At 41.8% G+C, this 24,044-nt stretch overlaps 1 protein-coding gene across 3 annotated transcripts in view; it reads left to right on the top strand.

Annotated features, from left to right (window-relative positions):
* The window catches only part of PDE4B (phosphodiesterase 4B), a 403,030-nt gene that overhangs the window by 243,811 nt on the left and 135,175 nt on the right, over nucleotides 1–24,044 (top strand). Inside the window, exon 1 of one of the 3 annotated variants that reach the window (XM_054038007.1) lies at nucleotides 10,858–10,958. The exons of the other annotated variants lie outside the window; for them this stretch is intronic. Within the exon in view, the coding sequence (XP_053893982.1) occupies nucleotides 10,912–10,958 (47 nt within the window). The 5' untranslated portion in view covers nucleotides 10,858–10,911. Of the gene's footprint in view, nucleotides 1–10,857; nucleotides 10,959–24,044 lie in introns of those variants that run through there. 3 annotated transcript variants of the gene reach the window in all.

Here is a 24,044-nt window from a genome sequence, read left to right as displayed (position 1 = left end):
CCACATACTTCTTTCACATCACAGTCTTCGCTGCTGGGTTAGGCTCTCCCAGGCTGAAGTGGCACTGTAGAAACTTATGACAGGACATGTTTGCCAAGGCCTTCTATTGGCTCAAAATCTACTCTTTCCACTTTTTCTAGAGCTGCAGTAGCCACTGAATTCTGTCTCTGATAGTGAAACTCTTTAAATGGTGCCTGTGGCATCCGGGAGACCAAGTGAGGGAAAAAACAATAAGTTTTTTAAACTTAGGGTATGTCTACAACAAAATTATGTTGACCTAAGTTACATCCACATATAGCCACAACAGTAATTAAATCGCGTGTGTGTGTCCGCACTACATTCCTTGTGTTGGTGGTGCTCATCCTCACCACCTGCACTTGCATCGATGCAGAGAGCAGTGCACCATGGGTAGCTATCCCACAGTGCAACTTGCCACCATCTAGCGCTGGGTGTTTTGGGAAGGGTTTGCAAAGCCTCATGGGGGCAAATGAGTTGCACAGGCATGATTTCACCGCCCCATAATGCAGTTTTCTCCATCCCATAATTTTTATCTACATCCCATAAAGTTTTGCGCCTCTTTTCAAAAGCCCCACAAACCCACTCGTCCACCATCTCTGCAGGGATCCTGCACAGCTCTGCACTCTTGTGATGCGTGTTGCAAGCATGGGGTTCTTGATCCTGCAGTATTTGCAGAGCTGCCAGAGGAGCCGTGGGGAACATGACGATTCCGGGGAGGTTAGCTTGCTGTGGGACATAGGAAGAAACAATTCAAAGGTGTTGTTGGCATTCACAGAGCAGCTGCAGACTGTGGAGCGCTGGTTCTGGGCCCGAGAAACAAGCACTGACTGGTGGGACTGCATCGTTATACAGGTATGGGTTGATGAGCAGTGGCTGCAGAACTTTCAAATGGGCAAGTTCACATTCCTGGATCTGTGTGCAGAGCTCGTCCCAGCACAGGGACACCAAAATGAGATCTGCATTAACATGGCAGAAGCGAGTAGTGATCGCTGCGTGGAAGCTTGCAATACCAGATCCCTGACTGATCGGTAGCAATCAATTTGGAGTTGGGAAATCCACGGTGGGGGTTGCTGTGATGCAAGTTTGCAGGGCCATTCATGACATCTGGACTCTCAAAGGACTCTGACTCTGGGCAATGTGCAGGACATAGTGGATGGTTTTGCAGCACTGGGGCTCCTGAACTGCGATGGGGTGATAGATTGCACACTTATTCCTATCTTGGCACCAGAGTACATCAACAGAAAGGGCTACTATTCTATGGCATTGCAAGTGCTGGTGAATCATCAGGGATGTTTTAACGACATCAGCATGGGCTGGTCAGGGAAGGTGCATGACGCATGCATCTTTAGGAACACAGACCTGTTCAGAAAGCTGCAAGCAGGAACTTTCTTTCCAGACCAAAGGATTACCATTGGGTATGTTGAAATGTCAGTCGTGTTCCAGCCTGCCTATCCCTTATTCCCATGGCTCATGAAGCCATACACCGGCCACCTTGAAAGCAGCAAAGAGTGCTTCAACTACAGGCTCAGCAGGTGCAGAAGGACCGTTGAATGCCTTTGGCCATTTGAAAGGCTGCTGGTGCTGTCTACTCATGAGATTAGTCTTCAGTGAAAAAAATCCCAATGGCTATAGCTACCTGCTATCTGTGAAGTAATGGGGGAGAAGTTTCCACATTAGTGGAGGGTGGGAGTAGAGGTGGACCAGCTGTCTGCTAATTTTCAGCAGCCAGATACCAGGGCTATCAGAAGAGCTTAACCCGGAGCTATTCAGCTCAGGGAGGCTTTGAAAGATCTTTTTAACAGTGAGCCACAGTAGTGCATGTTGCTTTAGTGTGCTCTGCCTGGCACTGCTTTGTTTGCACCCAGGTATGAACCTTGTAATGAGTGCTGTGTGTGTAGTAATATAACATTGCAAATGCATCTATTGCTATTATCTGTGAGTGATGTCAGCCCCAGCCAGCATATGTTGTGAACTGATAAAGATGAATCAAGTTTCCATAAATAGACTTTTATTCCAAACCCATGCAAACAGACATATTTATAACTGGATGAAACTTTATAAATACAGGGAAAAGAACTTTTGAAGGGGAAAGAACAGTCTCTTCTATTTCACAAACACATACACCAACCGTGTCACTCACAGGTCAGTGTATGTCCAGCTGTGATTGCCTGTACTCTCCCCCGGGTGGATTGGTAGGGGTCGTGTAGTGTCCCCAGATGCCACGTGGAATGTGGGAGTAGGGGCAGGGTGTAGGGAGGTCCCAGAATGCAGTTCTCTATGGGCTGCAGAGGGAGGCAAGCATGAGATTGTTGAACCTGAGGGTCAACAGGTCTCCAGCACATCTGTTTGCCGCTTGAGAAGCGCTAGCATCTCCTGCTGCATGTCTGTCCTTTTCCAGTGTCTTTCTCCTCTCCACTGTACCCCGTCCATGAGGATGATCCTCCAAGCCCTGCGCTCAGTATCCGAAACAGAAGAGACTTGCCAGATCTCTTAGAACAAGTCATCCTGCGTCCTCTTCCTTCTCCTTCATATCTAGCTGAGCTGCTCCACATTTCCATCCGCAAAAGATCCAATGCATGGAAGTACTATTGTGAGTGTATTCACAAGATAAATGGAAACTTGGTGTACAGAACTCATTCCTCTTGACCCACACAACTTGCAAGCAGTACGTTCTCACTTCTCTTTGGGATTGATAGAACATGGTGGCAGTCCCAGCAATGGTGAGTCCAGCCCGGGAGTGGGAAGAAGGGAGTTGGGGGAGGGAGGGGGGAATAGCTCCTGAGCATGCATATATGCATATAGAGCAATTGAACTGAATACTGCAGACATCCGGCTGTAGATGGGAGCCATATGCTGCTAGCCCATGGCCTGCAATTGTGTCTGCTGAAGTAATTGCTGAGTGGCATGGGAAAGTGTCCTCCTGGAGTGGAAGAAATAAGGCAGCCCTCCCCAGAAACTTTCGGCAGAGGATTGCAGACTACCTTCAGGAAAGTTTCCTCGAGATCTCTATGGAGGATTCATGGGACATACCAGTGCATGTAAACAAACTGTTCTCTGCAGGGCCCCTTCTGCCTAACTGTATCAGGGAATGAGAAGCAGATAGCAACTCTACCTCTATTGGTTGATTCACTACCTCTTCTAGCATAAGTAAAAAAAAGAATAAATCAACAGATGTGCACCTGAAGTTTCAAAGCAAATTGCATACTTACCAGGGGTTCCTTCCCTTGCATCAGGCTCATCTGTGCTGGATTGTAGGGACTGGCTGGACTGTCCAGGAGTCAAAAACAGGTCCTGGCTTGCTGTGCCATTGGATCTCCTTCGGTTACCTGTCCCCCATACTCCTCCTCCTCCTCTTCCTCCTTGTCACTGTTCATGGCGGGGGGCCTGTGACTGCTGCTCCCTCAAACTATCCATGGCGCTCTTGGGGGTGGGATCTTTGTAAAAGCGACAGGTCTGTGGCTCCACACAAGAGGAACTGTTAGCCTCTCATGCCTTCTGATACGCCTGCCGCAGCTCCTTGGCTTTCACACGCCTGCTGTGGGTCCCTCTTGTAGGCCTTCTCCTCCATGTCCTGCTCCATGTCCACTTATAGGTATTAACATTTCTATGGCTGCACTGGAGCTGTGGCCTGCTCAGCCTCTTCTCCCCACAGACCCAGGAGATCCAACATCTCCTGTGAACTCCAAGCAGGGCCGTGTCTGCAGCGTGTAGCGGCATGGTCAGTTGGGCACTTGCTAGGTGTGCTGGAGAATTGCTAGGTGAGCGCTCCACACAGGAAATGGAATTTCAAAAATTTGTGGGGTTTTGAAGGGGTGGGGTGTGTACTTGGCCACCGGGCAGCAGAGTTCAAAACGGTGACCAGAGTGGTCATGGTGGGGCATTGTGGGACACTTCTTGGAGGCCACTAAAATCAACATAAGTCATGCAGTGTCTACGCTGGCACTAAGCGCTATGCCTCTTGCAGGGGTGGAATTATTAAGTAGGCGTAGCAGCTAAAACATTTTAGTGTAGATGCTTACAGAGTTAGGTCGACGGAAGTTGCCTTATACCAACTTAACTCTGTAGTGTAGACCAGGGGTTTAGAATGGCAGGGGAATTATGATTCTTGGCAACAGTTGAACCAGAAGTATGTTAAAAGTTAAAATATGCTGAACATATTCTTGAAAATTACATTTTTGATCTAATTTTGGGGTCATTCTACTCAAATTGTGGAATCTTTCATCTGATTCTTTAGTGCAGAATAATTATTCATCTGTCTGAGAAGCTATAGGTGAAAAACCAAAGAGAAAATACTTATTATCCTGCCTGCCTATCCACTGCCACATTCTTTACAATGATCTACACCAAGCTCAGGCAGTTTGAGTAAGGAAAGACTGGAAATACGAACTGACAAAACTATCAAAATGGGAGCAAATAGAAAACACAGAACCAAAGCTAAGTGAAAGAGGAAAGAATCAATGGCACACAAAAACCACCAGTCACCAAACTAAAAGTGTTTTCTAAAACTGTCCTGACAGGAACCTGGCGGATAATAAACAGAGATCTCATGACTAGAGTCAGATGAGATCTAAGGTGCCAAAAAATGCTCCTATATGCCTTTATGGGGAAACTTTCTTCAATATTTTTTCTAGAATTTAAATGTTAATCACCTATCTAAATTATACTGAACATGCCTCTTAGATCCTGATGCTATAGCACTAGAGAAGAGGTGGTACAATAATAACTACTCAGTCAGGCATTCAAGATCGTGTCTCTTAATTTCATGGTTGTTGCAAGCTGCTTTAAAAAAAAATTAAAAAATTAGTCAATCAGAATCTCACTTGTTATTCTTTCCTGATACAAGCCTAGTCATTCAGGGTTGCAGACAGGAGCTCAACAATATCAAGAGAGGTTTCATTCGAAGGACCACAGAGACATTTCTTCTTTTTCCAGCCTGTTGAGCGTGCCATCAACACAATCATTTAGCTATCCTAGTGTTTTAACTCAGCAAACTGAATCCTAGGGAAAATCAAGCAGGACAAAAATAATCTAGTGAATCTAGACCGTGATAATGACTTGGACATTTGAAAAACCTAAAAAAAAAAAAATGGTAATCTTTTTTTAATTGAGCTAATCTGAGAAATTCTGAGCATCTCTCATTTACTGGTCAATTAAACTTAGGCCAGGTTATGTGCTTACAACACTCTGTCTTTGTACCTGGTCCTATGTACCTGGTCCTATGTATACACACATTTGTTCATTTTTGTAGGTATTAGGCTTCTGCCTCAGGGTGAGTGGCCCTTTAAGGGATGATGGATCAGCCTCACCTGTAACTCAACACGCCTTCACATATGGAGAAATTAAACAAAGTCATGTGATGGGGGCAGGGCATGTGACTGAAATCAGGCCTTCAGGAGCAGAGATAAAAACAAAAGCCTCTGGAGAACCAAGGAGGAAGAAAGAGGGCAGACAGCTGGGAGAGGAGCCTGACAAGGGGAAACTTTCCTGCAGCCCAGCCCCAGAAGGACAGCTGTGGCCTCCCTTAACTAAGGGTACGTCTTCACTACCCGCCGGATCAGCAGGTAGCAATCGATCTATCGGGGATCGATTTATCGCGTCTCGTCTAGACGCGATAAATCGATCCCCAAATGCACTCCCCGTCGTCTCCGGAACTCCACCAGAGTGAGAGGTGGAAGCGGAGTCGATGGGGGAGCCACAGCGACTGATCCCATGCCGTGAGGATGGGAGATAAGTCGATCTAAGATACGTCGACTTCAGCTACGCTATTCACGTAGCTGAAGTTGCGTATCTTAGATCGATCTCCCCCTCCCCCAGTGTAGACCAGCCCCAAAGGAACTGAGTGTCCTACAAGGGTGAATTGGAAGCCTAAGGCCTGGTCTACATTATGAGTTCATGTCGAATTTAGCAGCATTAAATCGAATTAACCATGCACCAGTCCACACAACGAAGCCATTTACTTCGAGCTAAAGGGCTCTTAAAATCGATTTCTGTACTCCTCCCCGTCGAGGGGATTAGCGCTGAAATCGATATTGCCGGTTCGAATTAGGGTTAGTGTGGACGCAATTTGATGGTATTGGCCTCCGGGAGCTATCCCACAGTGCACCATTGTGACCGCTCTGGACAGCACTTTCAACTCAGATGCACTGGCCAGGTGTACAGGAAAAGATACGTCCTCATCCACATCCATGTCCTCATCACTCTCGTCACCACGCTGCCATCGCCTCCTCATCGCTTGGTTTTTCAGGTTCTGGTTCTGCATAAACTGCACAATAACGCGCGAGGTGTTTACAATGTTCATGACTGCTGTGTTGAGCTGAGGGGCTCCATGCTTGCCGTGGTATGGCGTCTGCACTGAAAAAAGGTGGGAAACGATTGTCTGCTGTTGCTCTGTCGAAGGGAGGGGCGACTGATGACCTGGCTTACCGGGAATTAAAATCGACAAAGGGGGTTGCTTTGCATCAAGGAGAAACACAAACAACTGTCACACAGAATGGCCCCCTCAAGGATTGAACTCAAAACCCTGGGTTTAGCAGGCCGTTGATTTCATGGGGGGGACAGGGGAGCAAATCAATACAAAGCCAATCTGGTCTATTTCTTGTTTTGATCCACTCCATCTATCTTATACATCTTAGGCTGGCAGCAGACGGTGCATTACAATTGTTAGCCATCGTCATCTCCTGGCTGCTCGCCAGAAGATGGGAATGACCTGGCTGAGTCACTCCCATGTCTGCCCAGGTGCCCCTGACCAACCTCACCGAGGTCGGCTAAAAGAGAACCCAGGAGTACGACGACGATGGCTACCAGTCGTAATGCACCGTCTGCTGCCAAAATGAGCTGCTGCTGTGTAGCAATGCAGTCCCACATCTGCCAGCACCCAGGAGACATACGGTGACGGACAGTTGAGCAGGCTCCATGCTTGCCATGGCATGGCGTCTGCACAGGTAACCCAGGAAAAAAGGCGCAAAACGACTGTCTCCCGTTGCTTTCATGGTGGGAGGGAGGGAGGAAGGGAGAGGGGGGCCTGACGACATACCCAGAACCACCCACGACAATGTTTTTTGCCCCATCAGGCATTGGGATCTCAACCCAGAATTCCAATGGGCGGGGGAGACCGTGGGAGCTATGGGATAGCTACCCACAGTGCAACGCTCCCGAAGTCAACGCTAGCCTCGGTACTATGGACGCACACCGCCAAATTAATGTGCTTAGTGAGGACGCATGCACTTGACTTTATACAATCTGTTGCCATGTGCTTAGTGAGGACGCATGCACTTTACTGTTGCCAAAAATCAAATGCTGTAAAATTGGAGTAATTTCGTAGTGTAGACATACCCTTAGCGGGGATGGCCTTGGGCCAAAGAACCAAAGGAGACGGTATTGTGTAAAGAAAGGTGACATTACTTGAAGTATTCCAGGCTGTGAATAAGCTGTTGGGAGAACCAGGAGGGGACTGGGTGCATGGTGCAGACAGGGCCATACTGTGGCAGAAAGGGGCATGCTTGGGACAACACCCTGTCACATCTTCAAAATCTTTCTAAAGATGGCAACCATCGTATTATCTTTTCTTAATAAACAGTTGCACATAAAACAATCTACCTTCTCTCTTGTTGTCTAAAATGATTGGAAGTATTTTAAAAGTAAAAACCCCCTTCTTATAAAAGTATAGTAATGGAGGTGCACAAAATCAACTGGTTTAGTGGCAAAGTATTTGGAGTATTGATTACCTCTCCACCGCCATATGCAAACCCAGTTCCTTATGGAATTTATAGCATTATCCGTAATTATGGAACTTCACAAATATTCAATACCTACACTTATATAAAGTGACTTACTGATTTTAAGTGTCAAACAGTGCAAACAGGTATGGATTAATGCTTGAACCTAATCCTTAAATAGTTCTTCAAATCAGCATGTTCTTTTCTCAGTTTCTAATCTTTGGTTGCAAAATATTTTGGTCCCTCAAGTCATGACTTGGACTGGAAATATTATTACATACTAACTCTTTTTAAGTGTTTGAAATTCTATTTAAAATCCCAATTAATAAAATGTGATAAGTAGCACCATTCCATTACAGTTCAGTACTTAAATGTACAGGCATGACTGGCCATCACCAGTTTCAGATGTCAGCCTATGGAAGATATTCCCCCAGCCGCAGTATGTGACTCATTATTAAATGCCACTAGCTGTTCAGTTGATGGCTGAAGTTGTTTCAGTTGCTTTCATGCTGTTAGCCCATTGATGGTCTGCCTACATTCTTTTGTATAGTTCAAGAACATTTCCTTTTGAATCACCTTTGATTCTGATGAATTGTAAGACCATTTGTAAATCACCGGCTCCCTGCAAATGATGTTTCCTTATAATCCAATCCTGCTTTTGCTGTGCTGACCTTGAAATCCCTTAGTTATTTTTGAAATTGGGAGCAAAATGTATAGACATCATTCCAATAAACAGAAAAAAATCCTAATGTCCTATCTTATTTCCTGCACCGACGTTTTTTTGCCAGCAGAAGAAATTTTGTGCAGTACACGCCAACCTAATTAAAGAAACCTCTCATAAAGGAACTTGTACATTCTGAATGTTTGGGGTGGCAAGGAGGAAGACCCATTTTGAAGATTCTAGTGCTATAAAACAGGAAGCGTTTAAGATTCTTCCAGAAGTAATTCTGTTCATTCTAATTAATTCCCCTTTTCTTAGTATGTGAAAATCCACAATGGGATCTTAGTCCCAGTTTCAAATCACAAGCATTAAAACCAATAAAGCAGAAACTGGCCATCAGCCATGTCACAGTTCAGGGTAACTGCACTTGTATTCCCCCCTCTATGGTCCATTAAGGGCACCCACTCTCTAGCTTCTCTGCCATCATCTGTCTTGGGCAGAGACATATGTCTCATTCTCTCCTAACACAAGTATTTCCAGACTGCACAGTTCCCTGCCTACATTGTAAATTCCCCAGCAACTCAGACTGCCTAAGCAGGCCTGCTTTACTTTTCTCCCCAGAGGGCTATAAACTGTGTACTTGCCCATAGTTATAAGGTACCACACAGATTTTCCTAAGCAAGCACATTCATTCTTAAGATGAAAGCATTACAGAGAAAACATGAAAACAATAATAAAAAAAAAACTCTACAGGCATGCTAATAAGCTTACCAGAGATCATCCCAACTCCAACAAGTGCTCTGGTAGAAGTCAGTCCTTCAAACTCCACATGGGTTGTTGGGTTTTTTTGTGGTTAGAAGTTAATAACCGCCTTGGCTCAGAACAAGCAAACCCATGAATCTTTATACAGTTTGGGCCTCTGAGCTTGTCCTTATGCAACAAGTGATCAACAGACAAAGGTACCCTCTCAAGGCAAAGCTTCAAAAGGCTGAATTCTTGCATAACCAGAGGGGGTATATTTATATACACCTCCTCTAATTGTTTCAAATAGACCTTTGAAGCTCATGGCACTTCCCAGATTTGCATTAGTTGTGTCTCCAGCCAGGGATGTTACATACAATCCTGCAATAATACATATCTTTTGCATTTTTAACACAAAGAATTCCTAAAATACATACACTAATTAGGTAAGATTTAACTTAGCTTCGGTAAAGTTTGTCCATGATATTGCCATATCTGCCACAATCCATTTCAGAAACATTACCATCGGTGTTGAATTTTAGTAGCACAAGAGGCCGTGGCCCACTATGCTGCTGCCCTATGCGGCAAGTGAATGTGCAATGGTTCAGATCTACTGACCTGGCCCATCCTCCCTGCTGCTGCTGCTGTATTGATGTAGAGCTGTAATCCATTAGTGCACAGGGAATGCTGAGTCTGCCTACGCAGCTTCTTTGTGCCAGCCCTCCCTAGACACAGGGGAATTATGTTGTTTCTGATGTTTTTAGCATCAGGAATTAGCTGTGAAGCTGGTAATGTTCCATTTTACATTCAAAAATGAGAATCACCAGAGCCCAGACTTTTCACACAGAATTGCACCAATGGGCAAACTTGCTCAAGGGCTAGTGTATTATGGATGCTCTTGTAAGCAATACACCCCGCCAACCGAAGTAAAAGATCAGCAGAAAAGGGCGCTGAAGATCCCCATTTCCAAATACAGCTGCACCCTGGGATAACAGGGATAAAACAAAGACAGCGTCTGTGATTGTACATCCTGTCTATTGATGATAATGTAGTTTTGTAACAGAGACATTCCTTTTACCTCCCCTGTAATCTCTAGTGATGAAAATAACTTTATAATCCAACCTGGGCTTTCCTCTTTGTTGCGGTTTGTGTGTGTCATTCAAGAAATTTGATCCCATGTGTTAGGTGTCCTTTCAACATGCGCTGAAAGGCTAAACAATGTAAAACTGGTCAAACAGGAGGTACTACAGCTACAAACAAATGTGAAGTATCGAGAGACTCTGAGCACCGTGGAGCTTAGTTTTTAAATCATTTATCAGAGAACTTCTTGATTGGATTATTAACCTGGTGAATGGACATTGAATAGAACATGAAGAGGATAAACAGGATTCTAAAATAGGGATGTTTCTTGTGTTTGGAAAATGGTTTCCTTTTTTTGGTTTCATTATCATGGAAAGGGAATACACAAATGAAAGCAGGAAACTGCAGTCGAGGTTTCGTCAGGAATATATATTTTTTCTCTGGTATAAATGAAGAAATATGGGAGTCTGTAGAGGATGTTCCAAACGTACCCTTACATTTTGATTGCCAAGTCATTTGCATTCATATATAAAGTGACATCCACCCTGAAATGGGAGTTGACATGTAATCACAAAGAATAAAAACTCCTTGAAATAACTAAGTGCCAGCAATGAAACTAAAAGAAGAAAGAAATTTGGAATATATGAAAAATGTACTGAATAAATTCTGAAGAGTGGAAGAGAAATATCTTGGAAGATGTTAAATATAAATTATTTTCCTAATCGGCGTCACTCATGGATATGGTAGGTATTTATTTGTCTTTGTCTAGAACAATGCACTACACCTTCTTCTGGGGAAAAGAGCTAGGAGGGTATTTAATTTACATAGAGTACAAGTGAAATGAAGAACATTGATTAAGAAATATCTTCCTAAAGTTGCATGATTTTAACTGAGCTATTTCTAATATTTTCTTTTACTCCACAGATTCTTGCTCTTTATGATTCTAGCACTGTTGGCAACCCTAAACCTCTTATAAGTTTTGATAGTAGTTTTGGGGGTGCCAGGGATGCAAAATTGTACCCTCTGTGCTTTGTTCATTTTTATTATACTAAGTTATCATGTCATGAATAAATCACTGACTATGCATTAAAGTCTAAATGTATAAGAGTAAGTGACCTTTTTCTTGTATTTGTTAAGGCTTACTTGACAGTCAAGGAAATGTTTTTTGCTAAAAAATATTTGCTTGTATGAAATTAATTCTTGAATTTAAAATTGTATTAAGTCACTAAAGTCAATATTTTTCACCTGAGCATAATTCTTTGGTTTTATCTCTGTAACTTTCCAAGCCACCCCTGTTCTGTCAACTGTTATATTTTTAACAGATACGCAGCCTTTGTTGTTGCTATTCTAAAACTGATCTTATTAGGTCAATACTGGAAGTTTCATCAGGTTGTCTCATTATTATTTATTTTTAAAAGCCATACAAATTGTTTTAAAACAATGTCCTATAGCATATAATACATCTTTATATTCATTTCTATTGCATTATAATGTGCTGTTTATTTTTAGTTTTAGACAAAAACACAATTTTGCTGTTAATGTATGAAGTACCAGTGTACTTTAAAAATTTAAGTACTACTACTTTTTATTGTAATTATAGTGTTGATAACACTTAACTCATTGCTTTGGGCTATTACTGAGCAAACAGAATAAGGATTAGATATTTCTTTTGCTCTGAATAAAAATCAGGGTTATAGTTCCAGAAGTGTACACACCACTTTACAAACTTAAAGGTATGTTTCCTATTCCAGAGCTTAGAGTCTGAGATAGTCAAGGTACACGGTGAGCAATATTTCAGGGAAGAGAGAATGAGGAGGAGGAAGGAAAAATACATTACTGAAAGAGGTCGGAGTGCGGAAAAAATCGAGGTGATAGAGCGGATGCTTAGTGTAAAAAATTGGGACGCAATTGTAAGTATGGGGGTAGTGTTATAGTGAAGAACAACCTATACATGTGTAGAAAGGAATAGAGGAAAGGAGCGTCTGACCCTGCAAAGTACTAAGAGCTTTCTTTGAGGTGCTGAGTGACCTCAACTCCCAGTAACATTGCAGGAGATCAGGCCCCAAAGTGCTAAATAGGATTTTCTTAATTTTATGCTAACATAGTTATTAGCTAGAATAAGCATAAGGACTATCAATCTTCCATCCTCGTGCAAGAGTTCATAAATTGATCATTAGCTGAGATTAAAAAGAAGATTCTTCCATGGTGTATCCTGATACACTGTGAAGGTTCCGTGTCTTGCACTGAAGCATTTGGAATTGGCCACTTTCAGAGACTAGGTGGATGAATGAGCCATTCTGATATGGCATTAATGGTTTTACAAAGGCCATTGCTTTGGCAAAATATTACATGCCCATCATGCATGAGAATAGCCACAGGACCTGATTCATTACATTGCTAACCGATAGGATCACTGCAAGTCCCAAACAAGAGAGAGAGGAAGGTGAAACTGTATTTAAATATGGCTTTCTACCAAATTGAACAGGACCACGTTTTTTCCTAAAATGGACATGTAAGCTTATTTTAGTTAGGGTGTCCAGACAGCAAGTGTGAAAAATTGTGACGGGGATTGGGGGGGGGGGGGGAGTAGTAGGCGCCTATATAAGACAAAGGCCCAAATATCGGGACTGTCCCTATAAAATTGGGACATCTGGTCACCCTAATTTTAATGCTGAGAAAACTCTAGTCCAGATCTGGATTGCTGGGGCTATCTATACTTACAACACCATTTGGATGTTTTAATCAGAAAATACCACTTTTAGCCTCTGCATTTTGTATGGTACAGAGTTTGTTGGCTGCCTGAAGACAGACTCAACTGTTTAAATGGTCTTTTGTTCGCTCACAAATTGGCCAGATGCTTTCAGTGGCACAGGAACCATATAATTTTGGTGTTAGCTGTAAAACTGACATAACTAACTGTTGTGCAAGAGGTCCTTTACCTTTTGACAGACACACTAATAGCAACGGTCTCTTTATACTAAATTACTTTAAATTTCTACACACATGATAATGGCAGAAAGGGATTCAAATTGGTAGACTTGTATGGTTTCCAGATATGTGTTCTTTAATATCCCAGCTGGAGCTTGGCAGATACAATGAGACCACATGAAGCATCAGAATGTATGTAATATGAGCATACAGCCTGCAGACTTTCTGTGTGAAGGCAAGTTCCTGCTGCACAGTAACACCAGGGGACGTGGTCAGTCACAAGAAAGCGAATATGACAGATCTCATGAAAGAAGCTGTGTATTACACTGAGATTTAAGTGACAAGCCAAAGGATTTTAACTCTGAGCAATCACGAGGCAAAGATAAACGAGAGATCACATGGCTCTTATCCATCAAGTGACAGGTGTTGGTGCCTGGGTTAGCAGAACACATGTAGACCTAAGTCAGAATTATTTGAGTGGTTCCCCTTTGGATTTATTGGGGATGGGAGGAGTTAGTTTGATTTAGAGAGTTCCCATTATATGAAAATCAGTTCTCTTAGGATATTAACTTCAGCCAATATTGAAGTATTCGACAAGATTCCCTGTTGAGATCTGACATCTTTATGGCATACATGCAGCATGAAGGGGCCAAAAAACTATTTCAGATTACCAGCAAAGTATTCCCCTGATGTTGGTGGCGATGTACTAGAACCAGTCTTTGTACCAGCAGGAGGGGTGTTTTGGGGAAGAATGGGGCAGCGAAACAAAGAGCTGCTTTACCAATCCTCAACTGGCCTAAGGTTAAGTAAGAACCCTAAACTAGCAGCGTATCTTAGAGCAGCCCCGCTCTAAGCATTGTAGGGACAGGAGCTGGTACAGGCAGGCCATTAGGATCAGGGAGTCACCATGGCCTCTCAGACATTCCCCACCTATTATCCTACATCAAATAGAGCATGAGACAATCTGTCCCATTGTCATCAGTACCCATCCACACATCATTACACATTGATATTTTGGGGGGGGAGATATAACTCCGTATTCTGTGCTAATCTGTAGGGGTATTTCCAACCTGTACTCTGACATCTCTGGAAGTGATGCAGAGACTTTCAGCTCCTGAATGGCACTTGCCTTGTGTGACAATTGAGCAACAAAAACTCCGTGATGAAACTCTGAAAAGCAGCATAAAGCTATAAACTTGTATAATCTTTGCTTGCGACTGATGGAGAACAGAGAGGAGCTAAACACCTGCAGTTCTCATTGATTTCTGTGGGAGTTGCAGGTGCTCCTTGCAATTTTGACAAGCAAAGCTATTGCTGAATATGAGGATGGAATTTTTTGCATAAAATAGCGCTGTAAATACAATACTTTTTGTCATTTTAAATATATATGGAACATTGAAAAATGTTAAAAGTATAATTTTGATGCTTATTTGCTTATAATTAAACTTTCTATCAAACCATCTCCCTGGAAGCACCCAATGCATATTCTGCAGTTAGGAGCAGGCAGTGTGCTTTAGTTAACAGCTTTTCATTAGCATCACTTGCTCTGTTTTTGATGAAATTATAATAACTCAGCCATAAAAAATGACATTTTCTGAGTTTTGCATTGCAAGGTCTCAACCTGGTTGCTTTTTTTTTTTTTACTACATTTGGTTTATGTTTTAGTTTATGGGACATCAAAAATAATTGAAGCTTTGTGGTTTGCGGTCATCTTTTGTGCTCCTGCAGAGTAACTCAAAAAGAACCTTGTTTTAAAAAGTGAAATTGTGCTGAACATTCCTCCATAATGGAGACTGATTATGCTATTTTTGGTTTATAAAAAGCCCTGTACATTTAGGCTCTGATCCTGCAAAGATTTAGAGATTACTTGAGTAATTTTACTTGAAAATCTAAACCTTTGTAGGGTCAAGTGCTTAAAATGGTTTGGCAATAGGGAATTGGAAAGTGCACATTAATTACCTTCTATAACCTTTCACTGTTTATTTAGTCTTATGGATCCTGGGATATGAATCCATTGTGACAATCAATTTGATTATTACGTAATTATAGATTGGGCATAATTTGTGGAGCTAACATCTCAGGCCATGCACAATAGGAGTTACTGAGGACATTCTAGAAAGTACCTCTGAGTCAGATACATTAATATGCAACCTCATTAGTATGCAAACTCATTCCCTGGCCCAGACATGGAAACCAAGTACTCTCACCTGTGCAGATTATTCATATCCCTAGCAGTTGTCCAAAGTATGGCCATCCAAAACAATAATGTTCTTTTACACTGGTGCCATTATGGGCAGTTATAAAGTTAGGTCTGAAAGTATTTCATACACACTAGTCACTTTGTGTTATCCCTATAGATAAATACTATATTATTAGTTCCATTATTCAGACTAGACAAATGAGGTACGGGTTGGTTAGGACTTGCCTGTGGCCACATAGGGAATTTTGTGGCAGCGCCAGGAAGAGAACTCAGTGTCTTGAATCACAATCACTTGCTTTACTCAAAAATCTATCATTCCTCACATTAATTAGGCACAGCAGTGAGAGTTAATTATAAAATCTCTTATAGCTCTACATTTTCTTGCTTTTGTGGGTTTGAGACAGAGCATTAAAAATACTTTAATATAACATTTAAGTAATCTTAGTGCATTGTTTAATTTCTTGTGTAAAGGTGTCCTGTTTTTACTATAAATAGCTGATAATTTCAGCTAAGAAATCATTTTTACGCCTAGAGAATGTTTGAGAGACATAAGCAGGAGTCTGTAGGCACAGTTTAGACATGAAAAGCCAAATATTTTTCATATGCTCATATATGGCTTTAAAAAGGACAAAGAATGCATTGTTGAAAAATGTTTTCAGTGGAAAATAATGCCATGAGTTAAAATATGGCTCTTTAGCAATAAAATGTTTGTGATTTAGCTGGGTCTGACCATTGTTTTTAAAAGAGAAGTATATATTTCTTTTTGCTGTTTGAAAAGCTTGTACTGTGTTGTACTGATAGATGATATCTGGTTGCAATTCCTTTCTGATTGGATGGTATTTGAAAAGTTGTTCTTTCACAGAAGTGGAAAATAGTTACAACATTTGAGGTTTTATCAAGTGTGTCATAGCAATTTATGTAATTCTGTCAATTAGTTTGTTTAATTAGTGATCTTAATTTTGATAACTTGGAAACACTGTTTCATATTTATCTTGTATTAGGCATTCATTCCGAAAGGAAAAGCTTTCTGATCTTAGGGTACTTTTTCACTGCTTAGAAAGAATATCTTTTCTGATAAAAAAAAAATGATATGGAATTTCTGTTGGTGCAATGCTATAGCAGATGTTCTTTAAAAGGCTTTTCCTTCTCATATTTACTTTCATTGATCTTCTCTTCCCCTTCGTTCAGTTCAAATGGAACCATTTATCTGGCTTGCCTGATTAGGGTACAAAGCTGCCTTTTCAGGGGTGGGGGAGGTTGATTAAAATCAAATAGATTTTCAGTCCTTCAGTTTATGCCTACTGTGCTGTAGTAGCCTTCCTAACAGCTGTTTTCAGTGCCTCCATTGCACACATGCTCAGACACAGGTTTGGTCATTGGATCCATGTATGCGCAAACTACAACACACTGGATGCTCAGCCTGCACCATAAATCACCCTTCACATTACTGTAGATGGAGCCCCCATCGAGTGCAGCTCTGTAGAACACAAATATGTGAACCCCTTTCCACATCTGTCAGTCAGTCCCTCTCTCACACACATTCACACATGTTCATGCATTAGACCACAGGGATTCTGTTACTTTTTGGTCAGGATTTCCCTGTGGGGAAAAAGGGACAGGATTTTCCCATAAGGTACAATTTTGCCCCGAGATCTGCACTGCAGACTTCCATATTCCGGAGAGCTTATGCCAGCAGCCTTCACTCTAAACTGGCAATCTGCCCAGAGTCTCCTGTCCTATGAAAAACGTGTCACCAAATCCATACTGCATATCCTTTGTGTTTTGATGGTGGAGCTTCAAAATTGCATAAGGTTTGCCCCAAAGTAGGTATTCAGTCAAATAATGTGGGTTGTTTGTATGCTTAAATCTGAAATGGATGAATTTGGAATTTAAACTACAGCCAGTTTGATGTGGAACAACTTATTCTTAAGAATCAATAGATTCTGTATGTCACCAAGAGGGAACTGTCTGCATTTATCAAGTCTTTAGCTTCTTATTAATTCAGTAATTGTTAACCTGTTCCTGCACTCCTTACTCCCAGGCCTGATTTAGGCAAAACTCCAATTGATTTCATTTGGTTTTTGGTGGGCATTCTGGTTAAAGACTGAAGGGTCGGCCCTCTCTGGCTGAGTTTGTACAAATATGACTCCAAACTTCACAACCAGCTCTTCTGATTTTTCTGAGAAACTGCTGGGAAATACATCAGATCATCATGGCTCATTTCTGTTATGAAATGCCCAGTGACCTTCGGTTGTTTTTCCCTTTGGCAGTCAGTAAATCATATGCAATTACATTTTGTGGACTCTAGGAGCAGGTTGCAGTTGAGTGTGCAAACCGAGAGTGCGTTCCACAATTGACAGAGCAAATATGGATTAACTTCAGATAATTTTCCTGTGAAGGTTAATTAGGAGTTCCCCCATCTGGCACTTAGAAACTAGAAAGATGACAGGGACCTCTAGGCAGGGCCGGCTCCAGGCACCAGTCCAGCAAGCAGGCGCTTGGGGCGGCCAAGGGGAAGGGGCGGCACGTTGGGCTGTTCCATGGCAATTCAGCGGCAGGTCCCTCTCGGAGGGAAACACCTGCGGCCGAATTCCCGCCGAAGAAGAAAGCAGTGCGGTGGAGCTGCCGCTGGAGTACCGCCGATTGTGATTGCGACCGCGGCTTGTTTTTTTTCCCTCCCGCTGCTTGGGGCGGCAAAAACCCTGGAGCCGGTCCTGCCTCTAGGTGGGACTTCAGGTCATATACAAGTTAAACACTGGCCCAGTTTGACAGACTGCAGTTCAGATTTTCCTCAGAATGCTTTTATTGGGGCTGCCAATGGAGGGCCAGCAAGCCTCAAGTCTGTGAGCCAATAGCAGGCTGCATTACTCATGTGGGACATGCTGTTGATTTCGGTTTTTATACTCCTGTCATCACCACACTGCATGAGTGCCTTACAGATTATTTTTAATCGGACTACAGAGGAGTGGAGGACCATTGTGTTTCCCTGTGTGTTCTTTCCCCCACATGGTTTTCCTCCTGCAGCTGTTGCCATGTCACAAGGTCCTGACCTTTCCACCACGTTTCCATTTTCACAAAGGAATGTAGCTGATAATCCTCCCATGGAAAGATCCCAAAACCAAAAGGGTGTCTGCTTGATGTGCCATAAATGCCACTGCCCTGAGAATGTGCAGCTATCTGCTGATACTTTGGGACTCTACGTGTGAATCTTCATACAGGCAGACTGAAATTCTTAGGTTCCCAAGCAAAAAGCCTTCCCACACTGTATACAGCCCTGAAAGGTCTGTTCACAATAGCAGTCACTGCAGTCTTGGAAACAGGGTGCTGAAAGGGGCCAGGAAAGGGGGCACCCTAAGCACCCCTAATTCCACACTGGCCCACAGAGCAGAGCCAGTGCAAATTAACCTGCTCTTTCCTAATTGAATGGAGCAGATTGCACCTTCCACTGTGGGCAAGGAGTAGCTCTAGAGCAATTATGCCTCTCAGAAACATCTTCCCCGGTGCTGCTGCCACCTCACACAGAGGGCTGTGGAATTTAAGCCACAATCTAGCCCTTAGGGTTTAAACTACCTTACATAATCTTTTCTAACCTTAATACCCATGATCATAAAAGCAGGTTTAGTATGTAATACAGCAAAGCATTTGTTAGAATTCTCTCAGTCTGTGCTAAACCTAAGTATTGGAAAATCAGTAAATACGCTGTAACAATTCAAAACAAATAACAGGACAAGAAGAGTCTTTTTCTTTAAGAACTAATGGTCTCATGATTTCATTTCTTCTTGATTTTTGTTTTATATTTGACAAGCGAAAGATTATAGAATTGCACCATTTCTCTGTGAATTGATGTCTTCTCTTTTCAAAAAATATGTAATGTTAAAGCTAGGGAAATACGTTTTTAAAAAGCTAATGGACATTTTGCTTGACTGGATTTATATTAAGAGCTATAGAAAAATGTATAGATGTATATCTTTTCTATAGAGCAATTGTAAAACATCTCATAAATTTTAGTACTTAGGAATTTTATTTTTGACTCCAAGAAAATGAAGCTTCCAGATTGTAGTAAACAGCTTTTATACTTAAATACTTTAATAAATTACCCTTTGCAGTTTTCATAATGTTGTTTTTATTGTTGATTGTACTGAACAAAATATTCCTAAAGTAAGCTGAACAGTGCTTTTAATTGCAGCTTTTCCCATTTTGAATTATAAAACACCACTGTTCTGGTGCACTGCCAGGAGTGCTTGATTGATAATATCTGTCTCGGATGTCACCCTGAGAGAAAAGAATAAAACCTCAGTAGATTCGGTGCATTGCAGCTGTCTAGCTTAGCTCTAATTTCTCTGGCCCACTGACGTCATTGGGAGGTTTCAAACCAGTCCAGTGTGTCTAGTAAACTTGCACATAAATGAAATGGAGAAACAGAAAGATACAGATTCCTAATTCAATGTTCAGAGCAAGCTGAGGATCATTTTCTCTGTACAATGCTTGGCATCCCTCTCCTCATGTTCTGCTCTTATTAAAAATATTAAATCTTACCCAAAATACCCCCCGAAAGTGGGGAAATGCTTTTAACAAAATGCAAGTGTTAGAAAACAATTATAAAGCTGTCAAACAGCAGCTTTAGGGTGAAAGGACCACATTTCTAAAACTTCTCAGACCTGTCCCCAGGTCTTTGTAGAAGCTGGAGTTTGTGTGTGTTTTAGCTATCACATCATAATGGTATCAACGCGTAGAGACGAATCGTCTGTAGCTAATTCACAACAATAGAGATCGCATCCTTTTCTCTTGGAAAAGTTGTGTTTAGCTAATTTTAATGTCTTTCATACAATAATTACTTTTAAAAAAAGCCAACCAGGATATTTCCCAAGGATTATCCGTAATTCTTTCAATAATGACTATAGAAAGGATAAAAACACACACACAGGCTAGAGAGAGAGCTGCAAAAACAAAGAACCTGATTTTGCCTTATATAGTAGATATATGTACCCAATGACTCTCTCTGCCTGAAATACTCGTAATGAACATTTTCAAGGTGCCTTAATGCAACATTTTAATAACATTCCAGTAGGTTAAGACAAACCAGCTATGGCCTTTTTAAGATCCGATGGTACTAAAATGATTTATATTAATTAGTAAAGCTAGAATGGCACTAGCTCTTTATAAGCTTGTGTTACCGAGACATAGCTAAAAATTACATAAATTCAAATAAACTATTTATCTGAATGCGCCTGGATTAACTGTTTTTGTGGTTGTTGGGTTTTTTTGTTTATTGTACAAATACTTTAGAATATAATGTTCTGACAATGAAACGTGAAAATTTGGATGCATAATGCAACATGAAAACGAATGAGGCAATCTGTATTTTTACAATAGATGTTGGTGTACATGGTTCTGTATACATTATGAGCCTCAAGACATAAGAACATAATATAACAAAACTAGAGATGACTCACTATAAATTGGAGGATGATCAGGAAGTTAGGGCATGGCTCTCCTCTTGCTCACACCAGTCCTAGGCCATGCCGACACTACACATGCTGTAGCAGTATAGCTACAATGCCGTAGCTATGTTGTGGTGAGCCCATAGTGTAGACACAGACTACAGTGACAGAAGGGGTTTTTCCATGCTGTAGGAACTCCACCTCCCCACTAGGGTGACTAGGTTTGTCAACCTAGCTGCACCTAAAACAGGGGTTAGGTTGGCATAGCTACAGTGCTCAGGGATGCTGGGTTTGATTGAAAATGTCGGTCTTAGATTGGATGACACCCTGAGAGGAAAGAATAAAACCTCCGTACACTTGGTCTAATGCAGCTGTCTAGCTTAGCTTTAATTTCTCTGGCCCATTTGGATTTTTCACATTCCTGAGCACTGTAGCTGAGTCACCCTACATTCTAAGTGTACATTAGGCCTTAATCAGAAATAATTCCATTGTAGTCCAAGTCTCACCAGAGCAAATCTGATGGAAGTGGGAGTTAAATCATGTCTATGGTATTGTCAGTGCTTAATTTGAAGCCCAGGCACCTCTAGGCTTGGCAGTTCATAGTCATCTTGTCCAACCCCTTGCTCAGACCAGGACCAATCCCCAGACAGATTTTTGCCCCAGATTCCTAAATGGCCCCCTCAAGGATTGAGCTCACAACCCTGGGTTTAGGAGGCCAATGCTCAAACCACTGAGCTATCCCTCCCCCTGTAAGAGCTTGCTCGCTCGCTCACTCGCTCCCTCCCTCCCCAATTAGAGTAAGGAAAAGTCTTAAATCTTTTTTTTTTTTTTTAGTTTGGTTAGTCCATACTGAAATATAATTTGTTGATTTCTATTAACAATGCTCCTTAATAATATAGAAAACAAAGTAGACATAGTTAACTACTTTTATTGATTTATTTAAAAGTTGTTACTGTGATGTACCATAGCCCTGGTTGTAAGTATTAGTACAACATAATGCTACAGTTATGGTTATTTCAGCTGAGCAGACAATGCTTGTGGGTTTGGGGTGGGGAGGCATGTTATAGGAGGTCAGGGAACGAGGGAGGTGGGAGAATAATATTCTGTAATAACACTGGGGAGAAAGCAAGGGTGGATAGCTCTGTAGCTAGAGAAAGTATTCAGACTTTTTTTATTTATTTTTTCTGTAGTTGCTTTTAATTTATTTTTCTGCACAAGCTACTACTTTGTATACAATGTAGGATACGTGATTGTAAACATCTAACACTTATACGTACTGTAGGCTACTTTTTCAAATAAACTTGTGATGACTGAATGTGCAATGGTATTATTGTCATAGATAATTGGTAATGACAATAACACTGCCGCACATTGAAAGTCGTAAGTTTAAAATTTAAAATTAAATCATTGGTTGAGCCCCAGTACCTCTCTCATTACAAATTTAGCACTGAATATTGTATTTCCAAAAAGTGGAGGAGAAATGTGAACAATATATTAATTACTTTAAAACACCTTATTGGAAAGCTTATTCGGGATAGAAATAAATACATTGTTTAACAGTGTTCTCCTTGTTTAAAATCTTACATCATACTGTATGTACTGTGTTAGCCAATACAGACCACAACAAAGTTGGTGACAACTTTGTATGGTAGAGTATTTTGTTTAAATGGTAAGGGCCAAATTCCAGCCTGGCAACTGCACTGATGGGGAGCACATGCACTGCCTGCTTGGTGTTTCCTGTGTCATAAGAATAATGCCTGCCTGGGCACACTATTCCACGGGGAGAGCCTTGGCATTTTGCTGTGGAGGTCACTTTGCTGCAGAAGCAACAAAGTGGGCAGCAAAGTGCCATACTGAGTGGGTGTGGATTACACCAGTCTCAAATGCAGCATTTACACTAGTTGCCTTAGAGCAGGGATCGGCAACGTTTGTCATGCGGCTCGCCAGGGTAAGCACCGTGGCGGGCCGGGCCAGTTTATTTACCTGCTGATGCGGCAGGTTCGGTCGATCGCGGCCCCCACTCGCCGCGGTTCGCCGTCCCGGGCTAATGGGGGCGGCGGGAAGCCACGGCCAGCACATCCCTCACCCGTGCCGCTTCTCGCCGCCCCCATTGGCCCGGGATGGCAAACCGCGGCGAGTGGGGGCCCCGATTGGCCAAACCTGCCGTGTCAGCAGGTAAATAAACTGGCCCCGCCCGCCAGGGTGCTTACCCTGGCGAGCCGCGTGTCAAACGTTGCCGACCCCTGCCTTAGAGGTTTGGACACACTACGTAACCTTTTAGCAGGGCTGAATTTGTTTTTCTATTCAGTCCTGGTGTAAGCAGGCATCCTTTGAAGTCAATTAGCTGGGCCCAACTCCACGCTTCAGTGTGCTATGAAAGAATCCAGTGGGTATGGCAGTGGCTCCTCATACGCTTGGCCCATTAGCAGGCAGGATGAACCCTAATGGAATTGGATCGCTAGCTATATTTAAATACTGCACAGCATTGCAGAATTGCAAAGCACAAACTAGAATACGAGGTCTTCAATAACTCATTATTGAAATTCTTAATATGTTAGGAAGAAAAAATCTGGAAGCGTTAGGAGGTTTTTTAATTAACAGTTGAAGTTTGACAACGTTTTATTAGGAACTGAACACAAGGTTTTATAATGGAAAGTGTTGAGCAACCTTATCTATAGGTGTCACACCTGCACTCCCTTTAATTAAAAAAAAATTCTACCAACCAGTGTATTTTTTTTTCAACCAATGTATTTAAAATAGCACTAATGCATTGTTTTATTCGCTATAACAGATAGCTGCAGAGATTCCCTTATGAACTGTGAAAATTTAAGTTTTTGGTAAAACCTCCTAGTTATTAACCTCTGAAAAAAGATTTATAAAGCAAATCCTGACAGAGCTTTAAGAAGTATACATCTGCATTACAAAACATACAATACTAAAATACATGGGTACACAGAAGCCATCAGTTCCTGGAAAATGTAAAGCCCCTTCTTGAAGTTCCTTGAGATTTGGCTAGTCTGCAGAGTCCAGCAATCTCCTTTACAATGCATTTCCTGGGATAATAGGCTTCTTCATGGTTTGCAGAAACTGCACAATTGTTCTGCAGTTCAAGATATTTATTGAATATATTAGGGCTGTCAAGCTATTAAAAAGATTAATCGCGCTGTTAAACAATAATAGAATACCATTTATTTAAATATTTTGGATGTTTTCTACATTTTTAAATATATTGATTTAAATGATAACACAAAATACAAAGT

The sequence above is a fragment of the Malaclemys terrapin genome, chromosome 8, assembly GCF_027887155.1.
Source record: "Malaclemys terrapin pileata isolate rMalTer1 chromosome 8, rMalTer1.hap1, whole genome shotgun sequence".
Classification (NCBI taxonomy): Eukaryota; Metazoa; Chordata; order Testudines; family Emydidae; genus Malaclemys; species Malaclemys terrapin.
This window is presented reverse-complemented; position numbering and strand designations above follow the sequence as displayed.